This window comes from Rhinolophus hipposideros, assembly GCF_964194185.1.
Source record: "Rhinolophus hipposideros genome assembly, chromosome: 20".
NCBI classification, from domain to species: Eukaryota; Metazoa; Chordata; class Mammalia; order Chiroptera; family Rhinolophidae; genus Rhinolophus; species Rhinolophus hipposideros.
This window is the reverse complement of record NC_138066.1, coordinates 35,488,263-35,510,611: the sequence shown is the minus strand read 5'-3', so window position 1 is coordinate 35,510,611 and position 22,349 is coordinate 35,488,263. Positions and strand designations below refer to the sequence as shown.

General features: G+C 37.1%; 1 protein-coding gene across 4 annotated transcripts; it reads left to right on the top strand.

Annotated features, from left to right (window-relative positions):
• The first annotated feature begins 263 nt into the window (after positions 1-263).
• On the top strand, positions 264-21,450 carry SMARCE1 (SWI/SNF related BAF chromatin remodeling complex subunit E1). 4 transcript variants are annotated; one of them, XM_081028666.1, is made up of 11 exons: positions 264-402; positions 2,364-2,415; positions 2,591-2,634; positions 5,653-5,757; positions 10,696-10,776; positions 11,695-11,826; positions 12,098-12,269; positions 15,007-15,179; positions 15,702-15,803; positions 16,870-17,080; positions 21,178-21,450. In XM_081028666.1, exons 2-11 carry the CDS (start codon positions 2,409-2,411, stop codon positions 21,384-21,386), a joined length of 1,236 nt encoding a protein of 411 aa, XP_080884792.1. In that variant the 5' UTR covers positions 264-402; positions 2,364-2,408; the 3' UTR covers positions 21,387-21,450. The 4 variants fall into 4 exon arrangements, with proteins under 4 accessions (XP_080884792.1, XP_080884794.1, XP_080884795.1 ...); XM_081028668.1 differs by lacking the exon at positions 5,653-5,757; XM_081028669.1 differs by lacking the exons at positions 2,591-2,634; positions 5,653-5,757.
• Positions 21,451-22,349: the final 899 nt, after the last annotated feature.

Sequence of the window (22,349 nt, the reverse complement as noted above, 5' to 3'; positions counted from 1 at the left end):
TCCCACCAACCCGGCGCGGCTCCCACCAACCCGCCGCGGCTCCCACCAACCCGCCGCGCCGCCCGCTGCCGCTGCAGCTGCTCGCGGCCGCGGAAGCCAGGCCTCTCGGGCTGTCGGGCCCCCTCCGCCCTCTCCGCCGTGACGAATCGGCGTCCAGCTGGGAAAATACCCCAATTCGGGGTTTTAAGGAAAGCCTCCAAAAAAAAAAATCTTTGACTGCACGAAGCATCACCACGTCCTCAGCAGAAGGTTTATTTTTGTAAAGAGAGTCGGGTGGGGCCTGGACAGAAATTACGAAGAGTGGTGAAAGTGCGAGTGCGGAAGCTCGGGACGCGCGGGGCGGGGCGTGCGCGGGACAAAGGGAAGCGAGGCCGGAGCTGCCGGCGCTTTTTCCGCCCGCGGGTGAGTGTTTCCGACGCGGCTCGAGTGGATCTGGAGGGTGGCAAGGGGTGGTGTTCGGGCTTGGCTGGACTCCGAGGCCCCGGGGGTTGCTGGGGCTCAGGCGTGGCCGCGGGGCCTGAGCTGGGGGCCGGTGGCGGCCTCCCTGAGGCCTCGCGGAGCGAGGGTGGGGAGGGAGCCCGCTCTGGGTTCCCTCCTCCGCGGCCAGATTTGCCCCTTCCACTGACCCCGCGAAAGTGGTCAAAGCAGCGATGTAATGGAATTGCGGGTAACGTGCATCCTGCACAACAAATCTAAAGGTCCTCAGGAAGCCCTTGGGACGAGCCAAGCCCGTGGTCCTCACCCCCCAGAGCGTGGTTTCCCTTTGGTTCAGGCAGCGACCTGAGGACCCACGGTCCTAGAGTGGCGTAGAGTGAAGAGCGAAAGCTCTGGAACGGTTTGGCCTCGGTTTGAAACCCAACCCTGTCTCTTCCTGGCTGTGTGTGTTTTGAGAAGTCACTTAACACTCGCGGGGACTCCCTCTTTTCATCTGTAAAATGGGAATAACAGTGCATGTCTTGTTGGTAGTTGTAATTCTTAAACGGTATCGTGTAAGTAATTAGCCTGTCCCGTATCAAGTATTCAACAAGTACTTCATCTCGTGTATTTCATGCCAGGCACTGGGGACGGATCCAATGGTAAACAAGCCTGCTCTTAGAATTTATGGTATAGCAAAGGAGAATAATAGTTTTAAAGAATTAACAATGAGTGATGTACCAGGGAGCTAGCTCGTGGAGGTTACTGTCAGGGCAAGGCCTGCTGGATATTGACAGCTCCCTGAATGTGAGCAGGAAGGAAATCTGCACCAGAGTCAATGGTTTCTCCCTGTTCCTTAAGGAAAGAGGAAGAGACCCAGGTTAGGCTATTGAGAAAATAAACTACAGTGTTTCTTTCCACCCCAGGCCTCTTTTATTCCTTATGCTCCAGGGAATTCCCTTAAAATGCAAAATAGAAGCAAAATCGTGTTTGGTTCACAAAATGTTGGATGAAAGTACTCTAGTAGTCATGGAAATTATTTGCCTTTTTTCTAAAAATGAATGTGTGTGCCTGTTCGCACTGTGTGTGATGTATATTGACAGCAGGAACAAGCTCACATGTGTATGGTAATACTAGGACAAAATTTATTAAGAATTGAGCTAGGTACTGGGACTACAATAATCAATTAGATGGTCCCTAATCCAGGCAGCACACAATCTAGCCATACTAACAGGTATTATGTGATATAATAATATCATAGATGTATATAAATTGAGCAGAAGTACGGATTAGGAAACAGTTCTGCCCAGGTAATTAATCAAGAAAGCTCCACAGAGGAGATATCTTTTGAAATGGGATGTGAAGGGTTAATAAGAGTTTGTCAAGTAGATACTCAGAATTTATTCCCAGCAATTATACAGCTATTTACCACTATAAGAAAATGTAAAGCTCATTAGCATACCATTACATTACCTTTTGCACTGCCTGCAGGAATAAAAAACACTGCCATTTTAATAGTTATCCTTAAAGGAGGGGAGAGCAGCTACTGATCAGGGAGCTGTCAGTATCTGATAGGCCTTGTTGGGGTGGGCTCTGATGATACATCACATTCTATTGTCCTATTTTTATCAGTCTTATTAATGTGTACATGGCATCCACAAAATGTTTTCTCAAACAAGAGGTGGCTCAGTAGCACAAGAAAAAACTTGAACGTACATGTCTAATACTACTTTTAATATCCCTATCGTAATTTGTTTTAGTAGTTTAATTCTGATCATCCAAATGAACTAAATAACTAGTCAAATATGCAAAAGGCTTGGTTACTAGAAGATAATGTAATTTTACTAAGAAATACCAATTAAATTACCCTATTCTTTAGGAAAACATTCTCTTATGCTTGCTGAGTTTTGATTCTTTTTTTTTCTTTTTTTTCCTTTTTTTTATTTTAGTGTCTCAGATTCATTCTTAAGGAACTGAGAACTTAATCTTCCAAAATGTCAAGTAAGTTTCATTTTTTATATTTATCAATCTATATTAATAAGAGACTAATGCCCTAGCAAATGGGAATTCCAAAATACTCTCATTTTTTTTCTTCAAAACAGGACCATTGGTAGTTTTGTTGCATAGTATTATATCTCAGTTGTTTACAAGAAGTTATTTATTTTCTTTCAAACAGAAAGACCATCTTATGCCCCACCTCCCACCCCAGCTCCTGCAACAGTAAGTTTTAATTTTCTTGTTAATGTAATAGCCAAGTCTGGCCTTGATACAAAAACCCAAATGTCTTCCAGGAACAGTCACTCAATCATCACAGCAACAGGATGAAAAATTCAGCTAAAAAACAGCACTTCCTACTAAATAAAATAACTCTTTGCATCTTACCTTGAACCAACCCCAACATTTAAAGAAACATACTACTGAAATGCCAACCTCCTATGCTCAGTTCTTTTTTTTAATAGGAAATAAGTAACAAGTTTAACACTTCTTTCTTGTTGATCTCTATTAAGAGTCTTTAAAATTGACACTGAATGAATGCTCATTCTGGCATTTGTTATTTTTAAACCTAACCTTCAACTGGTTACATTTTTCTCTTCTTGTTTACATATAATTTTCGTATTAAACAGTAAAGCTTCCAGTTCTATAATAACACTCACTGTAAATCTTTATTTTCAAGCTGTTCAAGTAAGAATTTTATCTGTGGGTCAGATCCTGCTATTGAATTTTATGCCACTCCATAAATAATATTTTATTGGTTTGGGAATTAATGTTTCAAAGTATCTAAATAATAGTTGTGAACTAGTTTTCACCCAGCAAGCTCTGACCCAGCTTGGTCAGCATGTCAAATAATTGTCCAAACTGCAAAACAAACTTAACAGTAACTCTTTTCGCCTTGCTGAAATGGATTCCTTGTTTATTATTTAAAAACAAACAAAATAAAACACTTAACATTGATCATATCCTACAAAAGCAGTTCTTTTAACAGCTGTTAACCCTCCTTCCATACCCCCATCCCCTGAATTTCAAGCTAGTTTACTAATTAGGTCCTTGTGTAATTTTGTTTTCTCCGCTAGATAACTAGTCTTAATTACTAACCCTAAGATAAATGTTTTAGTTATGTTTATCAACAAGTTGTTTTTCTTTAGTAAGATGCTTTTACAAAGAGATACTGTATCACATGTTCTCAGTTCAGTTTATATAATGTACAGTCATTAAGGTTACTTCCAGTAGATCTTAAAAGTCCTGTGTTTGCTTTGTTTTCTTAAATCAAAGAACATTTCTTATGACCATCTCCTTGGCACTCTGCTAGTGGCTGTACAGGTGGAGTTGAACAATTGAGATTCCTGACCTCAGAGAGCTAACCATGTACTTCATTTTTGGAAATGGTATACTTGTAATGTTTTAGTTTCAATTGTTTTTTAGCTCCCCTACTTAATTTTCTTACATTATTCTCCTTATAATGTTGAACAGTGATTCTCATTGTTTATGCAACCTTTGAAGGTGTCATTTTGCCGTAAATATTGCCTCAGACAACGTATAGTATCTTGAAGACACACTTGGTTTTTTGAGGTAATAAAAATAGCTCAAAAACCAAGTGTCCCCTTAGGACTTCTCAAACGTAGAAAGGTATCTTTTTTTGCCTTTAGTCATATCTCTGTACCATTATAATTTCACACTGACATAAATTACAGAAGACTAGGGATTAGAACATCCAGCAGAGTGGATATTAAATGTGTTATCCTCCTTCCTTTTTTTTTTTCCATTCTTCCACCACCACCACCACCATCACAACCACCATCACCACCACCTCTACCACTCAAATGTACCACCCCAAGTAATATACACTTCTTTTGTGCCTTTAATACTTCATCTGTGTTTTGCCTACTTACATAAGCTTAATTTGCGTCTTCTATAACAATATAGACTAGAAATTTATCAGTTCTCTTTTAAAGAGTATCACATGTAATATCTACTTGAATATCTTTTTTTCAGACGCTAAGGATATGTGCAGCCGAATGTTTTAGAAAATGTTTATTTTATAACAGCTACAGCTTGGCTGGGATGTGTTAAGTGTATTTTACATTATACAATTCAGGACTGATATTGTTAATTGCATGTTAAAATGAAATTACTGTCACTTGTTTTGATTGAATTTCATTAGGTGAAATACCCTACTTTTGGTCTCTCTTTGCTACATTCTTTTTAAGCATTAGACCTCGATTCTCATAAACATTGGATGTCATAGTATTAAGTTGGTGCAAAAGTAATTGGGGTTTTGGCAATTATTTTTGACCTTTTATACCGTAATTACTTTTGCACCAACCTAATATTATCAAGGGCACTGCTATATAAGAGCCCATTTGTGATCACATCAACACATAATTCACAAAAGCCAACAATTCTGTTGCTACAATGAGTACTTGTGTTTTGAAAGGGCTTAGAGCGATCAGGAAATTAGATGAGAGTTGGAGTTGGTCAACTAGAAAAGCGATTCACATTAACATTAAATGCAGAAATTGTCTATGATTGACCTATGGAAGATGGATCAAAGAAGAGATGGAAGAGAAAGCCTATAAAAGAATGACTGGGTTAAAAAGATCAGACAATACCCCAGAATGAAATCCACGCATTTCTTACAAGTCTTTGTTTTGAAATCATGTATGTGACATCCATTGAATTCCACATATGTTCTTTTCTATTGACAACTCTGGTTTCCTGATTTGAGTCTCTTCTCATTTCTCACATTATATAAAATTATTTAAAACTGTCTTTGAAAACAATTCATTTCTTTTTGTTTTTAGTAGATAAATACATTGGCGGCATCCATATAACTGTCAAACAAATCATGTTTTGTTTTGCATGTAAAGTGTTTTCAGAGTTCTAGTTTATCACATTTCAAGCTTTCCTCTCTCAGACATTTATTGATAAGTTGTTATATCATACTGTTGACCATAAAGTAATCCTGAATGTTTGAGACACTTCACTGTATGGCTTATGCCAAAAAACAATCACATACATTCACACTCACACAAACACCACTGGCCCCTACAAAGAGAAAAAAACAAAAAAACACTTGCAGATTGGTTTCTCAATGAAATAAAAAGAACAACTACAACACATCATTGCTTGTTTAAATTCAGGTTGCTTTTGCATGCCATATGCAGATCATTTTTCATTTCTGTGTTTTCCTCGTTTGAGCTCATTTCTCATTCGTGTTTTTGTCTCATTTGTTTCCATCAGCAAATGCCCAGCACACCAGGGTTTGTGGGATACAATCCATACAGTCATCTCGCCTACAACAACTACAGGCTGGGAGGGAACCCGGGCACCAACAGCCGGGTCACGGTAGGAGAATCAACTATTACAGCATCCGGCAAACAACTGGAATTGACCAGAAATGCCTTCAGAGTTAGGTCCTTTTGAATCACCAGCGCAGCCATTAAAAAAAATTTTTTTAACCTGGCTTTTTGACTAATTTAAATGTTCATTGTACGATCTTACACTGAAAAAAAAAAAATAGTGAGATCTGGATATGTATATAGAAGAAAATAATTCATTCTGTTTGGTGGTTGGTAGAGATAAAACCTTGGGCACTTAATGTGTATACTATGTGTAAACAAACCTAGAATTTCTTATGGTTAAAATAATGTTTTTTGAGATGAAGAGTTATCTTTCATTTAAGGTACTGTAATTGGGTTGGCATTAGGCTCAAGAACTCAGTTTCTTAGTAAAGGCTGGGCTTACAGACCTGGCTTTTTTTTGGCTGGCCTACCAGTTTGAACTGCTACACAAAATTATTTGTCTTTTGGATTTAATAGTTAGCCTTCCAACTGAGATTCATTTCTCTCCAGTTAAAAAGAGAAAAAGAATTTTGTGTCACTTCAAAGAATTGCAGAATGAAAGTTGAATGAAATTAATTTGAAGTACCAGATTAGATAGATATTTACAACTACAAGTGCATTTTTAATTCTTAGGATAAGGGATATGGTTTCTGAAACTGAAGCTGTTTTATTTAACCGATCAATCTGAGAAAAATAAATAAGTGATCAACCTAAGATAATCAAAATTGGGTGATATACTTCGGACTTTTTATTTTAAAATCATCTTAAACTTCAAGGAAGTTTAGGTACCAAAGAAACAAATAACTGTAAAAATGATTTATTAGAAATAAATAAATCCAAAAGCCAAATACCAGCATACATTGGAATGTGGTATTGGTGAGAAATTATGCAACCCAGAATGGCTATAAACTTTTCAATACCTGGTTTTTGTCTGCTGTATTCATAAATAATTAATGTGATTTCAAGAAAGCCCTCTCACCCTGTAGTCAAGCTAGACCAGAAAGCTTGGAACTATCAAACTGTATGTCTATCTTGGTAAGCATATTGCTTAACTTGATAGGTTTTGTTTGTCTAAATTTTTCATTGTTTTCTGCATAATTTGTACTTCATAAGCATATCAAATTTTATGTGCCATGCATATTTCATGGTATCTGAAAAGAATTCTGACAGTGTGTGTGTGTATGCATTTCACAATGCATACAATTTTTATGTGCATTGGTACGTGTTTTTCCCTGGCCTAAGTGTGTTGTTGCACAAGTGTAATGTGTGGCAAGGTTATCAAATGATAAAGAACATTTTAATTTAAACAAGGAGCAGAATCAGTTCTGCATCATTCATGTTAATGCAGAAAATCACTCATGAGCAGTAAATGAGAATTATTACATTTTAATAGCTCTATACAGTCAGCTCTTGATTATCTATGTTAATGGAATAGAAATGGTGGTAATATTAGAATCATTTGTATTTTGGTTTGTGTAAACAGTTTGTTCTTAACTTGGATGTATCTGTGGGAATTCTGTTAAAGTGAGATCATTCAATGGAGACTTACTAGGAAAAGGGAAGTGCAAAGTGCACTCTGTCTTGGAGCCTGGGTCAAGGTATCTGTTTCTCCCTCTTCGTGGAGATGTTGGAACCCAACATTTGGAATGAGCACTAGCTTCAGGGTAGATTAGGATAAAAGGGTTGTTGGGCATGGAAAATATTGTTTCGGTTCTTTGTGGTTGCTTTCTTTGTATTATTGTCCTCTCAATACCAGATTGAAGTATCATCAAACTGCTGTTTACTCTTAATAACCTGAAAGGCCTAGAAACTATGGAAACTTTTAGCTTATGCTAATCCCAGCCCCTTCAACTTTTTGTGACCTCTGTCTTAGGTCATTGAATCATTCTCTAAAGTTTTACACTACCTTTTTTATATATCTAATTTAAGCCACGTTAGGACTCAGTGGAACTGATTTTCACCCTTATGAAAGTGTTTTATTTTAAGATGACCCCAATTATGTGTTACTTTAGGGGAAAGGGTGGCGCTCCTATTTGGTATTATTGTCTGCAAATTGCCTTAAGTCGGTGATTTAAAGGAATGATTCTGTGAAGCCCTTTGAAGTAGCTTCCTGTAGGCTCCACAGAACATCTGGTTTTCCTGTAGTTTTGTATAGCATGTTGAAACCTTTTGGAGTGCTTCTGATAGCTATAAGAGGAAAATTATTCCTAGTCAATTCTTCATTTCTATGATGATTAACATTCTCTTCAGTAAAGGTATGAAAACAGATTGAGACAAAATACTAAAAAAAGCTTATTTCTGTACTTTAGTAGAAATTCCATCCCAGAAGAAAACCCTTAAATGAGATTCTACCAGAGATACAGCTGAGAATTAGGGAAGAAACAACAACAAAAAAGTCTTGAGTAGCCAAAATAAATTTCACAAAATCATGGACGTATTCCTTGGGACAGTCCTAGGACCTTATGTAAGCACAGTTTAAACAAGCATAATTACTTATTTTCCCCCAACTTATTGCCAGTTAGAAGCAGAAAATTGGAAAGAGGGACAATTGCTGCCAGAGGTAGATTTCCTGTTAACCGCAAGGAAAGAAATAGCTTAAAAAGGAAATGTGCCCTCCAAAAGCATAACCAGTGGGCCGTTTTATAAAAGGGCCAATAGTTTTTCATACTTCAAACTAAAGATTACAGCAAAGCAGTGGTTGTTGTGTGTTGAGTGCAAACTGCTTTTTTTCAAAAAAAAAAAAGAAATGTTTAATTTAAGACATTATAGAGAGCTGTCTATCTGAGATGGTAAATAAATTAGGGGTGTTTAATGATACAAATCTTTAGTATCCTGAAAATAAGTTAGAATTTAACTTTGTTGTTATTGTTTGGGTTTTGTTTTCTTTGTATTTGTAAATTGGTCAAATGTAATGAAAATATGAGCCGAATATGTAGGTGATTTGGGTTCCTTTCTTTGGGAGAAAGGAAGAGAAATAAGCAAATCCACTAATGTTATAAAATGCAATTCTTTGAAAAACATCAAAGAGCACATATTACTATAATTTGTCTTTCAAGTGTTTAAATTCAACATATTCAAGCCTAGACATTTTAGAATTCTTTGCCTCTTTGTTAACAGTGGTCTACCAACTTCAATAATTGGCACAATTCCCACTTTATTTGTAACTCACTTCATGATATTCTGAAGGTTTGTGTTAGATATGAATTGGAAATGCTTTCTAATAACTTCACGTATGAAGAATCAGACTTGTGTGTGTGTCTTGCTCCGAATCCATGACATAAGGTTAGCCTTGTAGGAATCTCCGACCCTCACCTCCTGAAAGAACTCCTGCAGACCCTGAGATAGATATTCTCTTACTTTTCATACCTCCACTGTTGACAGTTTCCATCCCCCACTGCTCACCTCCCTCCATTGCCCACTGCTGGCTGAAAATGGGGTCTGTCTGTATGGGCACCAGCATGAAGTGTGGTCAGAATGTATGGGAGGAGTGGGAATAGAGCAAATACTGTTTCAGAGGTAAAATACTTTCTAATAATTGTGTGTGTAAAGAAGCACAGTTATTGACAAGTATATAGGGATGGAGGGAGACCCTCGTCACAGGAAGAGGAAGCATTGTTTGAAAGCAGTGGAATGGAGTGCAAACATGCTAAATCTCTGAGCCTTTGGATGAAAAATAAGGTTATGACTCTGGGGTCCCAGCCCAGAACGGAGGAGTTTCCCTGGGGTTTTATCACAGCAGCTACAGAAGAGCAAGGGAACAAGACGTCACTCAAGTTTTCTCATGAGGCTTTGCACTTCTTCCCCCTTGCCTGGCAAGGAGAATCAATACAGGGGTCTCCCAGAAATTGGAGGAAAATGAAAGTAATTCAGCCATTTTATTCTGCAAATGTAATCATTTATGTTAAGATATAGTCAGAAATAGGCTAAGTTCAGAAACACATTCTCGGATGGGAGTTATGTGGGGTGCCCACTAGAAGCTATCTGGTATCTCCTGCCTGAGTATTAGCCCTTAGAAAGAAATGATCTCTTTCTGTTCCTTTTTTGTTTTTCCCCTCTAACCCACTTTTTTCTTTGCCTTTATCAAAAATAGTTTTCAGTCTCCCTTCCTCTTCTCTGTTTTCCTTTTCCTTTCTGTGTATTCCCCAAATTTTTATAATCGAGTGGAGTACCATAAGGTCTCAAAAATAACTTAACCAGGCCCCATGTCTGCCATTTCTCTGTTCCTGGTGAACTTGTTCACTCCTACGCTATTATTAGGATTAAGGACCAGAAAAGGCATGACTTCAGTTCACACTTCGTGATCCCCTTTATAGAAAACCACTAGATACGGACATAGAACCTTAAGAAAAATAAAAGCTCTTGTCATAATAAAGGAGCAAAGGGTTTTTGTTACCTGTTTTTGAACCTAGGATGTAGTTTTTGTGGTGGTGGTGTTGTTTGCTTGGGGGGTGTATTCCTAAATAGTACAAAGGGACCCAAAGACCCCTGTACACAGTGTGTGGTAAGTGATAAAGGAGTTTAGATTCTGGTGCAGATAATCAAGTGTTGACTGTATGCGTTATGATAAATTCGGCAAAATAAAAGGTGCTAGGTAATGTCCTAAATGTGGGACATGTGATAATATAACCATATATTTTCGATGTATGGATTATTATGTAATAATTTATTTGTTCTTAACAGCCAGCTTGTCAAAGCAATAGCAATAAACTGCTAAGTAAAATATTTAAAAATTATGTGCTTAAAGTCATTTTCTTTATTTTCTTTTGATGTGAACATTTCTGAATTTGCAGTGATAGCTATTTTCAGTGGAGAAAATGTAAGAATCTTGTATCCATGGACGAGTAGAAGAAAGGCGCATTAGAATTTTTTAAGGCACTCTCTTTTCATCCTTGCTCGTGAACTTCTTGCCATTGAGTAATGAATGTATTTAACTCTTTTGTAGGCCTCCTCTGGTATTACGATTCCAAAACCCCCAAAGCCACCAGATAAGCCGCTGATGCCCTACATGAGGTACAGCAGAAAGGTAGGTGCCCAGTAGCCGGAAAGGAGTAAGGACTGCTGCCTTTGCTGCTTTGCTTTCTGTCAGTTCGCAGATTGGCTTAGCCAGCTTTTCTGTGCATAGGCCGAGAAAAGGATAAAGAACTGCAGTTTTTAATGACATTAGTTCTAATACTAAAATTCCAGGACTAAAATCCAACAAGAAGAACATGATTAAACAGACTGTTACAACCCTTAAGAGGATGTCACATAGCCAATGTTATGTGGTCTTTGGAGAATATGTAATGACGTGAGAAGAATGCTCAGTGAAAAAAGGAGTATAAGATTATATGTATTAGTGTCTTATTTTTATAAAAATAATAGCAATTACATGTTAGCTTGAAGGGAAAAAAGCCTAGGAGACAATGGTTAGCTCTAAATAGTAAGCTTATGGTAATTTTTGTTCTCTTTATACTCCTTTGAATGTTTCCTTCTTTTTTTTTTTTTTGGTGATGAAACTACGTAACTCTTAAAATAAATATAGCCAATATCTTTATTTAAGACAAGCGCATTTAGCTATTTTCACCACTATTTAGAAATTTTAAAATTTTTGGTCATAATTATATGTATATTTGATGATACATTATATCGTGCAGATTAAGCACTTTCCTTCTAAATTTTTGTAAACTTTTAGAGAGACACAAGACTGTGTTATTGAGTTATCTCATCTTAAGTGTCTACAGTGATTGGCGATGTCTGAGATCTGCCTTAAAGTCGTCCAGCAGACTCTAGATGAAATGCAGTTGGCTGACTGTTACCTGCAGCAGGCTAATGAGCGCATAGAGATTTGATACCACTCCCTCTGCTTCTGTTTATGTTTTAAAATTTCCATATTAAAAAGTATTTTTAAAGGTCTGTATTTTTTAGGCATCAATACTAAAATTTCAACTGTTTCCTTTTCAAGGTCTGGGACCAAGTAAAGGCTTCCAACCCTGACCTAAAGTTGTGGGAGATTGGCAAGATTATTGGTGGCATGTGGCGAGATCTCACTGATGAAGAAAAACAAGAATATTTAAACGAATACGAAGCAGAAAAGGTAGAATGGGGACGTCAGTGGGATGGATCCAGTGTAAAAGACACAAATATTTGCTTGTTACTTGTAAAAGAAGCGTAAGATCTAATAAGACCGCTGAGGCTGCACTGCGGCTTTGTCTGCGTGGAGCAAGTCACTTAATTTTCTCTACGCTTCAGATTCCTCACCTGTAAAAAGTAGCTGATTATCTTTTGATATTCAAATGAGATGACATAGGTATTCATTATAATCTGCAAAATGTTAATTATAAAACTGAAAAACATTTGCATTTCAGATAGAGTACAATGAATCTATGAAGGCCTACCATAATTCCCCTGCATACCTTGCTTACATAAATGCAAAAAGTCGTGCAGAAGCCGCTTTAGAGGAAGAAAGTCGACAGAGACAGTCTCGCATGGAGAAAGGGGAACCTTACATGAGCATTCAGCCTGCTGAAGATCCAGATGGTAAAAAAAAAAGAAAAAAAGTGGGGTTTGGTTTATGCTTCCTGTGAGAATTAAAATATGAGAAATCTCTGAAGTTTAATTTTTTTACTTCCTATCCTAAATACAAAACAAAACATAATTTTAGTGACATTTCAATATTTTGGTTATTTTTAGTAAGATTTATATGTGAATTTCCCACAAGAAAAAGAAATATCCTTTTTAGTGCGGAAATGAGCAAAAAACTCTTTATTGTTTATCAAAATCTGTGTACTTGAAAAGCATGAATGGTTTTTGAGTCATAATCAGAATTTTGCCTCTGCTGCTTTTTAAAAGCTAAATGCTTTCTAGTTATATCCTGTTATTGGTTCCCTAAATTCTGAATTAAAGGCTCTTAAGAGAGAAAGTTGATGAGTGGGAGGAAGCATTATGAAATTTCTTTTCCAGTTAATTGAGTAATCCAACTAGAATTTATAAATGTAGCTCATGATAACTCTCGTGGGTACACACATACAAATTTTGTATACACACACAGCAGAGCTTCCTCATTGGCACTTCATAAATAGTTTGCAGATATACAGATTATACCCTTGGTCCCGTGCAGCCAGGCAGGATCTGAAGCTGCAAGGAGCCCCAGAACTAGCCACCTCCAGCAGTGAACATACTCATCCACATATCAAGCTGTACAAATATTTTCTGTGTGTCGCCACTATGGAAAAGGTTGGAAGCTTTAGCTACAAGCAAGAAAAAACCATCAAAATAATTTAAGATCCCATTTTAAAGTAGCAGTAACAAAGAGGAAGCTTGTAAGAACTTGAAAGAAGATACCATTGAGAGAGGAAACAATAATACTACCTAAAGGCATGAATAAACTAGTAATACTTAAAAGGAGAGAAAAACAAAAATGATATTTTAAAAGGATGGATTGGGATACTCATCAATACTCAGAAATGCTGAACAGAATATAATAATAAGTATAGTGACTAGCTACAGAATAGAAACAGTATTAAATGTTAAGCAGAATCAACCGTCCTAAAGACACACTAGCATAGTCAGGCCTTAATTGCTCAGATTGGATGATTAATGGAAGAACATACAGAACTAAAGATTAGAAGAAGATCCAGTTTACAGACAATTGGAACGATGGGGTTCAGTATAAGGAAACGAAGGCTAGCAACATAGAAGCCATAAGTAGAAAATAGTTTTCATTAGATGAAAGATAAGAGCATGAACATTGAGAAACACTGAAGAGATACACTCAGGAACAATCTTCAAAAAATGTTCCTTTTCTCTATTTTTCAAACTTCTGCCCATTACTTTTTTTAAGTTTAAGATTGGATCTTAAAGCTGCTAGTAAGAGGAACAAGTAATAATTAAGATGCTAGGATAAGAGTGACTTGAGGCCTGGGATTTTATCCCTAAGAACTGAGTAGAAAGCAAGACGTGGGAGGTGGAAATGTACATAAACCAAGAGAGGCAGCATGTCCATGAGTATGACAGCTGCTAACTTCCTTAACAAAGACTATTAAAACACCTACAAGACATACGCAGTTATCCACCCAAGACAGGGAAAGCTTTTTAAAATAACATTTTAGAATATTCATGAGATAAAGTAAATAACTGGTGAATTAGAAAATAACTAGAAATAGAAGCCCCTCCAACTCCCCAAAAAAATCAGATAACTGAAGTGTAAAGAAAGACAAGCACAAATTGCTAAGACTATTTTCCCTACTGTTGGTCAACATTGGGACCATATAAATGAAAGAAAGCAAAAAAAGATAACTTAGATGGAAGTACCACAAATGTACCATATATAATCATTAAGTGTCATTATGAAAACCTCTTTAAAAAGTTCTGAATTGTTTTACATGGTACCGTGTTTCCCTGAAAATAAGACCTAGCCGGACAATCAGCTCTAATGTGTCTTTTGGAGCAAAAATTAATATAAGACCTGGTCTTACTTTACTATAAGACCGGGTTTAATATATTAATATAATACCAGATCTTACATTAATTTTTGCTACAAAAGACGCATTAGAGCTTACTGTCTGGCTAGGTCTTATTTTTGGGGAAACATGGTATGCATGTAAACCAGGTTTATACCCTATGTATATGAATTTGAGTGGATGCAAACAATAATGCCTTTACACACTGACAACAATATACATGTATAAATTGCTACAAATTAAAAGTAAAGTTTGTTTTTCTCTTGTAAAATTACTTTAGGGTTTTAATGGTCTTGTAATCTAATAAAATTTATATGATGGTCTGGGAAACTGAATATTGCTAGAGAGAATGTTTTTCTGCAGTGGGTATTTTCACTACTTGAATATTAGTGCTGTGGTGACAAAGACACCGCCCAATTCATATGTTGTCATCAGTTATAAATGCCTTAAATTACTACCAAGAGAGTGAAACATTGGCAGAATTTCAGTTTTGGTATCATATGCAGCCTTCATGTTGATTTCCAGGCCAAAAGACACATGGTTATATCTCATTTGTGTTTCAACCAAATCCTTCTCAAACACGTTATCATCTCTTAAAGATTTTGTGAGAGAAACCAATACTTTGGCCAATGAAGACAGTATGTCCTGTGTGGTTTTTATCCAGTGACTGCCCCAATGTTCTCATGATGCCCTTTAGATCTACTTATTAGACCAGTGAGAGCCATGGCTCCTTGGTGGTTAAGTATTACCCTTGTTACACTCTCCTGTTTATCGTTATTGGTGACCTAACTTCCAGAACATCTTGTTAATTCCAGATTATGATGATGGCTTTTCAATGAAGCATACAGCCACCGCCCGTTTCCAGAGAAACCACCGCCTCATCAGTGAAATCCTTAGTGAGAGTGTGGTGCCAGACGTTCGGTCCGTTGTCACAACAGCTAGAATGCAGGTCCTCAAACGACAGGTCCAGTCCTTAATGGTTCATCAGGTAAAGTGACAAAACATTTATTACAATAAAATGGGCTTATGCCAGAGATCCCAGGTGACCTGACTCTATATAATGCATCTGTGTGCCTGTTAAATATTTTTGTGTTCATTCTAACCTGTTCCTGATTCAGGGAAGAGGTTTGACCTTTCCCAGAGATTTAATAAGTTTGTCATTAAAACTGTAACATAGAGCCTTGTAATGGAAAGTACATCCAGAATTTTGAGACATCCTATCAACCTTTACTGCTTTACTCAATATTTACTTCCAAAGAAATTGCTCAGGCCTGAAACAGTATCTTTAACACCATATACTTATTAATCACAGTGATTCCTCTATGCTAAATTTTACTTTTCTAAAATCTTAGCACATTATGTAACAAATGATTTAAATTAAAAATTTAAGACATTTGTTACGGTATAAGGAAATGTGAACTATTAAAAAATGAGACATGTTTTCTGTGTTTGACACTTGCTTTAGAGAAAACAATTCAATAATTATAAAGCCTAATCATATGTCTTACAGCGAAAACTAGAAGCTGAACTGCTTCAAATAGAGGAGCGACACCAGGAAAAGAAGAGGAAATTCCTGGAAAGCACAGATTCATTTAACAATGAACTTAAAAGGGTATCAATTTAATGTGTTAACTGTACTTTTGTCACTGTGTCTGTTACTTTTTTTCCTCATTCTTTTTTCCAAAATAAGCTTTCGTTGAATATTGTGCACTTTGAAACAGAAGTAACTTTGCTATAACTGGTAGATATTTATAAAGTCATTACCATTTTCTGGCAAAATTGTAATAGGTTTGAAATATATAGTACCGTGTTTCCCGAAAATAAGACCTAGCCAGACCATCAGCATTAATGCGTCTTTTGGAGCAAAAATTAATATAAGATCCGATCTTATTTGAACATAAGACCCAGTCTAGCATAATATATAATATAATGTAAGACCGGGTCTTATATTAATTTTTGCTCCAAAAGACACATTAGAGCTGATGGTCCGGCTAGGTCTTATTTTCGGGGAAACATGGTATGCACACATGTACTAGGCCTATAGACTCTAGAATCTTCTGATGTTTTAATTTAAACTTTCATGCAATCATGAATTATTTTCATTTTATTGAGATTTATTCTTTAAATGTCTTCCTTAGATGTAGTTCACAGTTTGCACTTTGTATCAAAACAGGTAAATCTAGTGTTTGGTAGTGTGAAATATATTATCAAATGAAAGCCTTGTGTATAATCCAGTACTTGCAGCATTGCTTTACCAGCTGTTTTATAATAGTTGATATTACATGGCTGCTAGAGCTACTTTCTTTTCCTGTAGTCACAAAAGTGTTGGAGAAGACCTAGAACCATGGTTTTTTTTCTCCCATGTATAGGTATGTGTATGTGTATATGTGCGTAGATCATAGCCAAGAAAACCCACTTTTGAAGTAATTTCTCTGGTTCAGAGATTGTAAAGAACATTACCCTGTTTCCCCAAAAATAAGACTTAGCTGGACAATCAGCTCTAATGCGTCTTTTGGAACAAAAATTAATATAAGACCTGGTCTTATTTTTACTATAATATAAAACCCGGGTCTTATGTTAATCTTTTGCTCCAAAAGATGCATTAGAGCTGATTGTCTGGCTAGGTCTTATTTTCGGGGAAACACGGTACTAAGTTTTTTTTTTCTTCTGACCATTAGTTGTGCGGTTTGAAAGTAGAAGTGGATATGGAAAAAATTGCAGCTGAAATTGCACAGGCAGAGGAACAGGCTCGCAAAAGGCAGGAGGAAAGGGAAAAAGAGGCAGCAGAACAAGCTGAACGCAGTCAGAGCAGTATTGTTCCTGAGGAAGAGCAAGCAGCTAATAAGACGGAAGACAAGAAAGAAGATGAGAGCATTCCAGTGGAGACAGGTAACCTCTCCACTGACACCAAAATAAATGTCCAGGGTTTTTACAGCTGTCTTTAATTTTGATTTCTTTCTCAATACTTTCCAGAAGTCACTCCATTAATCTTGCCTGTTGAGTTATTCTCTATATGACCTACCCATTTCTTTCCAAAGCTTAATCTCTTATAGTAGAATCACTTCAAATGTTGGTATCAGTACAAAACAGCAGTGGTGTGTTATCTTTCGTCTTGCTGTTTGAGGTCTTGGTTATTTGCCCAAATTGAGTTACGTCATTTTCTGGCTTGGGAATATAAGGTACAATGGCATAACGAGTAAGGAAACTGGGTCTGAAGTCAGGTCTGCATCTGACACCGCTTCACCACTTGCTGGCACTGGGACTTTGGAGACGTCACTTAATCTCAGTCCCCTCACTTGTAAGTATTCTAGTACCTGCCTCTGAGAGTGAGTTTCAAAGGATAAAGAAGAAAATGTACATATAATCGTTCAGTTTTGGATTTGACATGGTCTTGGCACTCAGTGTTTTAACCTTTGTTGCTAAAAGTTGTTTAAATAAGATGTGGACATTGCTTTTAAGATCAATTGTCTTTAGTATCCTAGGACAGGGTTGGCCCTGTAAAATCCACCAGCCAAATCCTGCCTGCCACCTTCTTTTGTAAATAAAGTTTTATTGGAATACAGTCACACCCATTTGTTTACATACTCTCTGTGGCTGCTTTGTGGCCACAACAGTATAGTTGAGTGGTTGCAACAGACTGCCTGGCCCACAAAACCTAACATATTTCCTATCTGCCATATTTCCCCGAAAATAAGACCTAACCAGAAAATAAGCCCTAGCATGATTTTTTAGGAAGCTCGTAATATAAGCCCTACCACCAAAATAAGCCCATTAAGATCGTCAGCCAGACAGATGCATTTAGTACATCCGTTGCAACACACGACGGATGTATTGAATTATAAAATAATATTAATATATAATGAAATATAAATAATATTATTGACATTAATATTTAAGTGATAATATAAATTAAGTATTTGTAAATACCCAAGCCAGTGCCTTTCCACGAGATGTAAATGCCTGTGTAAACAGATGAACTTGAGACTTATTGCCGAATGACCAATCGGAGTACAGGTACAACACATGAATAACGTGCGCACTTGATAACAAACGGATGTGGTTGTGTCTAATGAATCTTCATAATTCAATACATCGTGTGTTGTAATGAACATACTTAATGTTTTTTGAATTTTGGTGCCTGCAATTTTTCATCGCTTTTGTGTGGACCATCATTCTTAACTGTCATCATTTTTGTTGCCACTCCTGTCTTGTAAGTCTTCAATTAACACTAGATTTAATGGTATATTTAAAGGGAATAAATTTTGACCCCCAGACAAGATGAATGCAAAAAGAAAGGGCTATTCTGTCGAGTACAAGAAAGGAATCGTGCAGGACTCCTGGGGCAAGAATCTTATGCCTTTCTGCAAAGAGAAGTTGGATCTCCAAATGGTCCGAAAATGGCGAGCAGAGTATGATAACCTCAATCAACAGGTGGACGAGGGAAATACTAAGAAGCACAAGTGTGGATCAGGTCAGCAACCATTATTTCCTGAGCTAGAAGACATCATCTGGGAATGGATTGCTGACAGGAGAGCAAAGGCTTTGGTTGTGCGCAGGGCTGATACTCAAGCATTTGCCCTTGCAGTGGCACCACAGTTAGAAATACCCCCAGAAGAATTCAAAGCATCACAACAGTGGCTGGATGGCTTCCTTCAGCGATATGAACTGTCTCTAAGATCGACAACACTGTTCAAGCTGGAAGATACTGAAGTTATTAAATGTGCACTTGCATTCAAGTCTTTTGTTGATGGCATTGAGTTTTCTAAATACCAACTCTCCAACATGATTGCTATGTATGCAACTGCAGTATTTATGGGCGAAGGATCTCAAATGACAATCAGAGGGGTGTCTCGTCAGTCTACATTCCCTCCACTGGTTACAAAAGAGCATGTGTTACCTGTATTTTGGCAATTCATCTGGATGGAAGGAAAGTTCCACCTCTAATCATCACTAAGGGCAAAAAAGATAAGGTTGAATGTATTTCAGGCATTTATATTCTTGAAACCAAAAAAGTGTGGTGCAAACAAGCAGTTATAAGGAAGTGCGTCGATTTAATGCTGCCACTTGTTTTGTGAGGTGGCCAAAGAGGTCTGCTAGTCTGGGTTTCAGCCAGCACTCACCACGCTAAAGACATGAAGAACTTCCTTGCAGAGAGAAGAATGGATCAAGTAATGATTCCCGCAGGAATGACTGCCTATCTCCAGACTCTTGATATTGCAATAAACAAGCCATTCAAGGACCATTTGCGCGTGGAAATCAATGACTACATTGAAAATAGAATGGAGAGAAATCAGCGTGGAAACTCTTTCAAGCCTAGGCTGCAAGAGGTCGTGACTTGGGTGAAGAATTCCTGGGATAAAATCACTGAGAGCTGTGTTGCCAATGCACTACGAGCAGGCTACATGGACAAGAGGTGCTCATTTAAGGAGAGCTCTGCTGAACATGAGAGATGGGGGCCAGTGATTCTACAGGAAATGGAATCACAAGAAATTCAAGCCGGAATTCGGGGTTTGGAGAGCTATGACGATGTTCCAGAAGAAAATGACATGACTGCATTTGAATATAGTTTTTGTACATGAATAAAGGTAGATTGCTGTACATGAAAAAATGTAGATTGTTGTACATGAAAAAATAAGACATCCCCTGAAAATAAGCCCTAACGTGTCTTTTGGAGCAAAAATTAATATAAGACCTAGTCTTATTTTGGGGGAAATATAGTACAAGTAGCCTTTACAGAAAAGTTTGTTGATCCCATCCTAGAAAAATTCTTATTTCCAGGTGTACTCATTTTCCTGATTAAAAGCATTCCTCAAAGCAAAAAATAACATGAAAACTTACATAAAGTACTGATTAAATCAACCTTCTGGCACAATTTTGTCCCTGCCCAATGTACTAAGTAAACAGGACTAACTAAAGTATTACAGGGAACAGCCAAAGGTTTCCTGGACCATCATTGCAAGAAGTGGAAGGAACACTGGTCATACTTAGTATTCAGCTGACAACTTCTGAATTGACCGCTGGAAAACATCTCATGGAATATAGATACCGTTACCAAATATTTCTACAAAATTTAATTCAGATTAACATTTCAGATAGTCAAATTCTAAGTTTCATTATCTGAGCCTTTTTCTGTTTTGTGTTAACATGTTTTTTATCTTAACAAAATTTGAAGCATGAGCACACTTGTGATTAAAGCAAGAGCCAGAGAACTAGAGTATGGTTCTTTGCTCATTTTGCAACTAAACGGAACATGTCCTTTGTCTCTGTTTTGTCATGTATGAATAGAGCATAGCTATAGGTCTTTACTCAGTCTATCCTTCTAGCTCAAGAAAAAAACAACTGAAGAAAATTTTTTGAAACTATTAGAGCAGAAACCTCATGCTCTTGATTTCTTACAGGAAACAACTGAGCATGACTTTTAACAAAGCACTTAATATATCGAGCTTATATCACTTCCACACCTGCTTTCTCACTGATTAAATCCAAAGCTCTCCACAACAGCATTGTCCAATAGAAATAAATGTAAACCAGTGTAATTAACAAATTTTCTACTAAGACATTGATTTTAAAATAAAGCAAAAAAGAAATTAATTTTAATATATTTAATTAACCCAGTATATCCTAAATAATACTTCAACACGTAATCAACATTTTGTAAAGTATTAATTCTTTACATTCTTTTTTCATACTAAGTCTTCAAAATCCGATGTGTTATCTTATACTTACAGCACATCTAAATTTGGAAACCACATTTTCATCATAAATACTCGATCTGTATTTAGATTTCATAAGGTTACAGTTAAAAATTAGATTTTTAAACCCCCAGTTGTCTCAAACATACTAAAAGTTTTTCAGTTACACTAGCTCACTTTAGGTGCTTAATAGCCACATGTGGTAAGTGGCTGCAGTGCAGCTCTAGATTGTCAGCATAATTAGAAGAGTATGTTTTTGTCTGGAAACTAACAGTGACAAATGTGTGATTACAGAGGAGACACACCTGGAAGAAACGACGGAAAGCCAGCAGAATGGGGAAGAAGGCACATCGACTCCTGAGGACAAGGAGAGCGGGCAGGAAGGGGTGGACAGTATGGCAGAGGAAGGGACCAGTGACAGCAACACTGGCTCTGAGAGCAACAGTGCAACAGTGGAGGAGCCACCTACAGATCCCATACCAGAAGACGAGAAAAAAGAATAAATGTTGCCTTGTTTTATGTGTTCTAAATACTTTTTTAAATGAAAAAAAAAGTTTTGAGTTTTAATGGTGTTATGTGGTTTGTGTATTAATATTTTTCTTGTCCATGTCACACCACCAAAGGCTTTTGGACCATTTAGCATCATGAGCTGAATGGCATGGTCACCTTAAGTGGTTGTGAAGATGGCTCTTTTCTTTAGATCTTGTTTCTAGTCTTCAACTGTTGAAAGCCTCAGAATTTAAATTGAGAAAATGCCCACCTCTTGTAGAGAATTATCCTTTGATGCTGCAAAATACACTCTTACAAATGCCTTCCTACAGCTCACTGGGGTGCTTACCAAAGCCATAGCTTTAAATCTTCTCAGTCCCCAACAACAGCTCCCTGAAAGTTCCCTTTCCTGTTTACTTCCACAGAGTAGCTTCTTGAAAATGTAATCATGTGTGAGTATACGTTTCTTCACTTACCCTTTTTTCTTTGTAGTCAATATCAGATGCCAAGAGTGTGTTAAGCTGTTGAGTGTATCTACAACTACACTTGGATCGTGTTGATCCAGAAATAGTCTCCATAGTTAGAGTAGTTATAGCTTATGAAGTAGTCATTAAAGTGAACATGGCACATAGACACTATACTACCTTTTGTTGTAATTAGTATTGGGTGTGTCCTGGTAAATTCATCCTTAACTGTACAGAAAAAAAAAATTATTTTTATCATGTTTCCAAAGACAATAAATCACAAGCTCAAGGAATTGAATATTCTTTCAATGGAGTGTATAACTTTGAAATGATTAGCTCATTCTAGAAGAAAACCAGCTGAGAAATTAAGTTCATCCACTTGAAATTGTTTTACAATAAGACATTCAAAACCTCAAGGCTCAGGATCCCATAGGTCAGAGCCTACCTTTTTGATAAACTTAGTAATAAAGTCTTAGAGACTAGAAGCGAGATAATTTGTGACACGTATGCTTC